This window comes from Crocuta crocuta, unplaced genomic scaffold (genome assembly GCF_008692635.1).
Source record: "Crocuta crocuta isolate KB4526 unplaced genomic scaffold, BGI_CrCroc_1.0 scaffold488, whole genome shotgun sequence".
In the NCBI taxonomy this organism is placed as follows: domain Eukaryota; kingdom Metazoa; phylum Chordata; class Mammalia; order Carnivora; family Hyaenidae; genus Crocuta; species Crocuta crocuta.
The window spans coordinates 279,758-288,026 of record NW_027530995.1 but is presented as its reverse complement, the minus strand read 5'-3'; the positions used below and the strand labels follow the sequence as shown (position 1 = coordinate 288,026).

At 31.7% G+C, this 8,269-nt stretch overlaps 1 protein-coding gene across 1 annotated transcript in view; it reads right to left on the bottom strand.

The window, feature by feature from the left end:
- The window catches only part of CNKSR2 (connector enhancer of kinase suppressor of Ras 2), a 231,532-nt gene that overhangs the window by 106,171 nt on the left and 117,092 nt on the right, over positions 1–8,269 (bottom strand). The window contains exon 10 of the mRNA XM_077770516.1: positions 3,030–3,163. Coding sequence (XP_077626642.1) covers positions 3,030–3,163 — 134 coding nt within the window. The remainder of the gene's footprint in view (positions 1–3,029; positions 3,164–8,269) is intronic.

The window sequence follows — 8,269 nt, the reverse complement described above, 5'->3', positions numbered from 1 at the left end:
AATTTTCTAGATTAAGTCTCTCCAAATGGAAACTACATTCCTCATATTTGAAATATGTCAAAAGTAGAATAATATTATTCTCAAGACTGACTGGATCAGCAAGCTGTCTCATGTATTTAATTCGTCAGAAGTTGAGATTGCCATTTACATTGCTAATTCACTCTTATTTCTTAAAAGTATTGCTTATTGCTAAGTTGTAAGTGGATAGCTAGTTCTTAGGCAACAAAGAAAGCATATTTAAAAAATGCAGACAGATTTTTATTGACGCTGCAATTAGCTTGAAAACAGGCCTAACGAACTTGTGGCACTGGAGTAAGGTTTTGCCTATCTATAAATGGGCAGACATTTTTATCAGGCCTGTGACGTAAATGTTAATGCAGCTGAGATCAGAAGGTGATTCAGCCCTAGTTAACTCACCATGCTCTATTTATGTGGATATCCCTGTGACAGAAAATTGGAAGGGCTGGTATTACTTACTCTATAATGATATAAAAGGAGGGCCTCGTACCAACAAGGAAGATTTATTAAGCATGTCTAATATGAGACAATTGCAAATAAAGCTGAAATAAGAAATGTACAAACCAAAAACAATTTTTGCAGTGGAATGAAGTGATACATGCATTGTGTATATAAGTATGTGCCCATTTGCATTTATATCTCTGTATATGTGCTTGTGTGTATGTACTTACATCGTGAGTCCCTGAATAACTCAATGTATTAATTCTTGCTGCTGTACAGATTAAAAACTTTTCTTAATGTTATGTATGTAATAAACCTACACTTTTACTCTGAAAAGGATTTAAGGAAATGGATGAAAAGTCAGAACACTGCTTTAGTGGACTTTCTTTACATTTAAGGGCTCAGAGTAAAATTAATGAGAGAAATTAGTGCTTAAACTTCAGAGTTGTGCAAAAACCTACAAATTCTTGATTTTTGTCACTGAAAAAGAAATGTGGTTAAGTGTGTAAATGCAATATATACTATGATAATGAAACTGCATACAGTCACAAAACATATATTAAAAAATTGATGAAATTTCACTCACTCCAGACATGAGTGTCTTTTAGAGAAAAAGGCACTTCTGGAATAAATGTGTTCAAAGAATGGTAATCACATGAAAAAAATTCTATGTAAGTTGACAGCTAGCCCTACCATTTGTAAGTATTTTTTGGTTTTAAGATGAGAAAGCTTTTATTATTTACAATTCAAATTAACACTAAAATGCTTATCCTACATAAATAAAATTTTTTTACTATATGAAGAAAGACTAAGAATCGATTAAAGTGAGATGATACACTCTAATTATGAATTTCCTTAAAAGTATGAAGCAATACTGACAAAACAAATACCACCATATTGATACTCGGATTTCTTATACTCTTTAGTATTTTTAGATAGCATGTTCAAGCTTTTATTGGTTTCAATACATTGCTGTAATCATAACTCTACCACACTCAGAGGACGGAACTCTATTATTTTATTCTTTTGTCTTCTGAAGTATATTTTAAACATTTTCTGTCTAGGAAATATTTTCTTTATAATAAGTTGCTCCCTACTCAAGAGAAAAGGAAAGAACATTGAAAAACTGCAGGGATTTGATAAAAGTCATTTTCTGATATTTATCTGTACATGTAGCCCATGGAATAAGGTCTCTTAAATAATCATTTGCACTGAAATAAAAATCTTTCCAATTAAAATGAAAACGAACCAAAAGAGTCACTATCCAAAACACATATTTGGATTGCTCCTCATGCAAGAGCAGTCAGAAAGTCTGACACTATCCTAATAGAATTAAAATGCTACTTGCATTTGACTAGTATATCAGATGGATGTGTACATCTGATTGTAAATTTAACATAGGACTGTAAATTATATACTAGAAAGATTTGTGAAATGGCAGCTCAGTAAATTACATCTTCTCATAAACCATGTTCTCACAGCTATATTTAATTCTCAAAATTAAAACCTAAAATGTTTATAAAATGGACTACAGTTTTATTACGAGACAACAATACAGTATTTGCAGACATACCATGTTGTCATGTAGCATTTAGATCATAAAATGTCTGTGCCATCATATCTAAGAGAATGAAACATTAGGAGCACTAAAGAATGATGAAAATTAATTAAAATAAGGAATTTCAGTTCTTTTATATACTGAAGAAATTAAATATTAAGTGTGGCTTGAAAATAAGAGACCTTAATTTACTGTTTTTGAATGACTGCACAACTAATTTAAAAATGGAACCAAATTCTTTGTGATTGGTACTAATTATCCCCATTTAGTGCGGGCCTGTTTCCATAATTTTTGTGTTCCACAAGGCTGGGTATCAGAATGCTTTTGGACAGAATGCATTATGGAACATAGTTGTATTCTTTCACTCCTGCCAAGAAATTCAAATGGAAATCTGGAAATGAAATAGAGATATAGCCTCAAGAAATCTAGAAAATAGACTTTAAAGGCAACTCATTCTCTTGCAAATTGTCTCTACTTCCTGACAGAAACGCTAATGAACTGATCAAGTAGAAACTGTAGATACAGAAGTGTTAGGGGAAACAAAACTCTCCCTTCTCATCATCTATCTCCCCCCACCAAAAGCTCCCTCATTGCATACATTTAAGAGGGCATAAAAGTTATCTGTAACTTTCTCTATTAGAAAAAAAACATATGAAATGCTTTAAAGTAACTTGAGATTTCCTGGGGCTTCTTAGACAAAGACCCTCACTTGTTCCTTATTTATTAAAAGAATCCTAGTTGTTATTTAACATTACTTTCCTACTCTTTTCTATTACATGAGATGTTTACAAGATATTTAATGCATAGTGCTTAATATGGATTAATTATTATTATTATTATTATTAACCAAAGTGCATTCTCTACAATGCAGTAATTTTCCAGAATGTGTTCAGAATTACTATCTAAGAAAATATTCAAGGTGTTCCCTGATAATTTACTTCACAGTTTCCATACGGTTAGGTTAGTCTCTGGACAGAAGCTGCCCACGACAACATGATGGGTAGTATTATACCTGGGAATATATGGTTCTGCAGGAGGAGGGGGGATGTAGAGATCCTGGAGAGCAGAACTGTCTCTTTTGGTTGGTGTACTGATGGTGCTGGAAGGCGTGGCAACGCTGCTTGTGGGACTTCTAGGTATAAGAGGCTGGTTAAAATGAAAAAGAAAATACATACACACACAAACAACACACAAAACAACAACAACAACAACAATGACATATAGTCATCATTTTAAAATTATCTATTTCTGCAAAGTTTCTGAACTTGGCTGAAATCAAGAAGCATGTTATTTAGCACATCGATACTCCTTTGAATCTCCAAAAACAAGTAATGTATTATTTTAGAGGCTTTGCTTAGTTCTCAACTCACCTTATTCTAAGACATAACCATGTAAAAGCTATTTATAAGGTGAAAGCACCATGCAGTGTTTCATAATGGTAAGATTTGTTTCACAGTCAGAAACTTATTTAAATTAAATTTGTTTTGTTGGAATTCCACCTTTGAAAGAAAGATAATAAAGAGGAACTTTCAAAAGAATTGGCTCACTCACATCCTGATTGATATTCAAGAAAGATATTTCATTTCTTTTCCCCAAAAAGATATACCATACTCTTTAGTTAGCAGAATGTCACAGATTCTTTTCAGAAAAGGTTACAAAAATGGAGGATGAAAGGCCAATATGAGAAAATACTTTCTTTTTTCATATTTTGTTTTTTTTTAAATATAAACACAATGAACTGTTGTCTCAAGGTCATTTATGGTACATCTTCAAAAGTACGGAGATTGGTGGAACACAACAGTTTCACCTTTCAGAGGCACACACATTTATCACTAAATGGTTAGATACAGACCTACAGAATGCATTTTCATGCTNTAAAAGCAGTTGGAAATGATTTTGTTGTTCAAAAAATTATTCTAAAGTGAGATTAAAATTCACAAATTTTCATGTTATCTTACAGATCTTACTGATTAGCTACATATACAGTAACATTAAAAATAAGAATTTTAGTGCAATTGCAAACACAAAAGTAATGATCACAAAATGAACTGTATCTTCACATGACAGATGTTGCCATTTTAGCCAATATGAAAACACTTTTAGCAAATCTATATAGATCCGCAGTTCTATTACTTTAACACGTATTGCCGGACAAAAATGGCATATTACAACTATTTTATATCGTGACAATGCTTTAGTACAGATAAGCAAAATGTTTAAAAAACCAAGCATAAGTACAATGTACATGTAGGCCACTGGGGAAGGCTACATAGTTTATGACTCAGTTCACAGTTTTTGACCTTCCTTATTACACAGCTCACCTTAATAGGTTGAAATCACACATCCTGCCAAAATGACGGTTAAGTTTTAATCTATGTGAAATAGAAATTAAAGAAAGAGAGAGAGAAGGGAAAAATAATTGATAATTTATTTGGGGATTCTACAATATTCTATATTCTATGATGGAAAAAAAGTCAGAAACTTTATGTTAAGGAATTTTGAAATACTATGAAAGTATGCAGTAGACTTATGTTTAACTATGCTGATTTTGAAATAGTGTCCACTTAAGTTCTTTGTGTCTTTCAGAAACAAAAATCTTGGCAGTGGGAAATTCTGAGATTATATAGGTAATCAAGAGTCATCTGTATGGATGAACACCATGAAGCCTGAGGAAATGAAGAATTATATTGTCTCTAGTGATACCTCGACAGCAAATCTTTGAATGAATGATAGGTTCTTTAGATCAAGTCTTTAGACACACATTATGTCCATCACTGTGATATGACTATTTATAGTTGCTTTTCGTCAGGACACCTTGGTACTAAATAACAGATTACATTAAAAAAAGTCTGACTAAATTTCATCATTATACAAATATAAAGAAAAACCCATTATGCAGTACATTACTTTTCAAAACTGTCTAACAGATGTACTGTGAGAGAAAAACGTATATTCAGTATGCATTTTAAATGCTCTAGCATCTTTTTTTAAAACATTCCAATACTGCATGTGAAATTAAAAACAAGTTTTAAAAATATAAATAATTAAAATAACGTAACAAATTTTTATTCTTTTTCTTTTGTTTTATAGTCACTGTTTCTATTCTGAAGACTTCTCTCTCTCCTTTTATTTTACCATGTATACAAATATTGATAATCTTTCTTGGTTAGTACCTATGTCTGCCTTCCCCAAACAAAGAGGAAGAAAGGAAAAATGGAAGGAACAAAAGAGAAACAATAGTCAATGTTTACAAGTATATTTTAAATAGCCATGAAGTGTGAGGTAAATAGCAACAGAATATTTTATTCTGCCTAGACTACTACTAGGATTCTATCTGGATTATTACCAGGATTATTTAGGGTACTTGTGCCTTTCCCCTTCCAGTAAACTTAAATATTAGCCTTGTCGGCTTCCTTCAAATTGCTATTTTCTCTAGGTTTCTATTTTCAGGAAGGAGTTGCTATTAATATCATCAGTTAGCATGATTAGCTAAATTAATAAATACACAGAAGAAAGACTCTTAAATAAGTTTAAATGGATAACAGGTTTGTTTGTGCCAGCTGGCTCAATGAATTGAATTGGTTTAAGAAAACAACTTTTCTTTCAAAGAAAATGGAAATTAGTCAATTCTATTGTTCAGCTCAACTGGTTAGTTATTGTATTAACTGATAAATCACAGAAAACATTTCAAGTGGTTTATCATGCAGATATCATCTGGATAATCAGTATGCTTTGTACCAAATGAAACACACAGTAAGGATTAAATATATTTGGCATATTTTTGTCTATTCATTGTATTACCTTTGTCAAGCTAATCCACACTAAAAAGTAAACACTGCTTTTGAGAATCTTGTTTTAAAAAATACACATTAAGCAATGAAAAANTTGCGAAAATTTAAAATTATAATCTCTTAAAAATTTTCTAGATTTGAACAAGAACTGAAAGAATACAAAATTAAATGACTAAAAGAATGAAAAAAGGCATTAAAGAGCATTAGAAAGATAGGCAAAACTTGACTAAATCAAGTGCAGAATAAAGGATGCTGAAATTCCTAATTGTAACAAGTGGCATTAAAATTACAACCACCACCAATAACAATTTAAGTGTGTGAAAATACCCAAAATGACAAATACAGCTTCCTTCAGATCAAAACAGGAGTTCTCTCAGCATCAAATTCAAATTTTAATAGACATTTTTCTTAGTTTCAGGAAAATATCCAAGTATGTTAGCATAAAAATGCAGAAAGATAGCTTCTCCTATCTTGACAACATTTCCTTTCAATAATGTGTTTATAACATAGTAAAAGAAGAGTAATTACCACTGCACTATGAAGAATTTCCAATTTAAGGCAAAAAGTAGAAATAGAGGGTAATATTTTTTTATTTTACCATTTTACTACTTTGATACTTTCTCTATATTGGCAAAATATGGAAGGAGAATTAAGAATTATCATCATTTAAATACAAGGTTATTTTAAGACTGCATCTTGTTACTCACTCATGAAGTTTCTTTATAACTTGATCCACTACAGTATGCAATCAAGTATGATATGGATCCATTTTGGGTTCTATGCAAACAGGTTTATTTCTTGGAAGGACTTTGTCATAATATGTAAATATTATGTATATGGCCCTACTGACATAAAGCTCTCCTTTCACAGACCCAGTGAGACTCCAGAAGGGAAGAGACATTTGCATATATGTTTTCACTATGCTAAAACAACTCTGATAGATATTCAGGGGTACGGACATGCATCAATTAAAATATCCAGATTCTAAATAAAATGATCATATGCATCTCTTTAAATATACATTGATAACTTTAAGTCAATTAATGATAACTTGCTACATCAACAGGATGACTACTAGAAATCTACTAAGTAAAACATACACATACATTTTTTCATATTGTCAGTTTGAACTACATAAATCCTTTCAAATTGTATCCTACAATATGGTACTGCACAAATCTTCCTCTGAATCGTGTCATTACTTTAGTAATAATATCCTACTCATCCAGTTTAAACAGCATATGAAAGACTGTGATTATTATAAAATAAGGTTTTCAGCCTTTGTAAGGGATCACTGAAATCTCAATTTAAATCCTCTGATGGCTCAGGTCTGTTCTTTGTGTCCCTAATTCTAACATCTCTAAGGTAGCTGAGCACATCTGGAAGGTATCTCTGAAAGCCCTATGGTCTTAAAGATTATGAGAAAAGAACTTCCATACTTAAACTACATTTTACATTGAGGTTTTACTTGAAACATTTTTCATTTTAACAACTCGTGTGGCAAGCTTATCTTAATTTACTTGCCCCTCTGTCTGGTAAGTGACCTGGCTTTCACAGAGCTAAAGAAAGTCTTGAATGATACCAGTGACATAAAGACAGCTCCAGCATTAAAGATCAAAACGGTGTGTTACACATTATGTAGTTATGTCTAAAATTCACTACTGCAAAGGTCACAAAGAGCTTGCTTTGACTTACAGGGGGAACATACTCATTGAAATATGCATGATTACATCAAGTATAAAACCTGGCCATTTATTTTATTCATTCTTGGGAATAAACACAGACTCAGATGGATCACAATACCCATTATTCTAGCACAGAACATTCACACAAGTCCTTACTCAGTTCAAACACATTTTTATTATAATTACCAACACAAGTACCAGAACATTCTTTTATGTTAGCAATTCTGTTCTTAATCACCTAAACAAATGCTCCAGCGAAAATGTATGCTGGATTTTGGGAGGCAAGAAAATTCATACAGTTTATAAGTTTCTTGACCATATAAAACTAGATTTATTCCAGAAAATTTGGGGCATACTTTTCCCTGGGAAAGATTGTTTTAAGTAGTAAATTATTTGAATAAAATCTAAGCAAAAGAAAAGCACGTATTTAAAATTCTCCCACTCTGTTTTTTCAGTTTTTTCTAGGATCTAAATTCATAAATACACAAGACTTGAGTCTTCTTTTATAAGCATGTAATCTTTCCTTTCCTATAAGAGCACTAAGAAAACAAACATTTTGTTCTGACCATTAATTTGATCAGGAAACCATATCTGTATAGGTTTAAAAATACAGATATATATGCATAAAATATGTAGTTACATGATATATAAGAAACATAGACTTCAGAGTCACACTACAAAATGGCTTTATCCAGTGAGTCATCAAATTTTTCACATTGCACTGAGACTACTGTGACTGTATTTACTCTTGTGCTGTCCAGTCTTATTGGCATAGT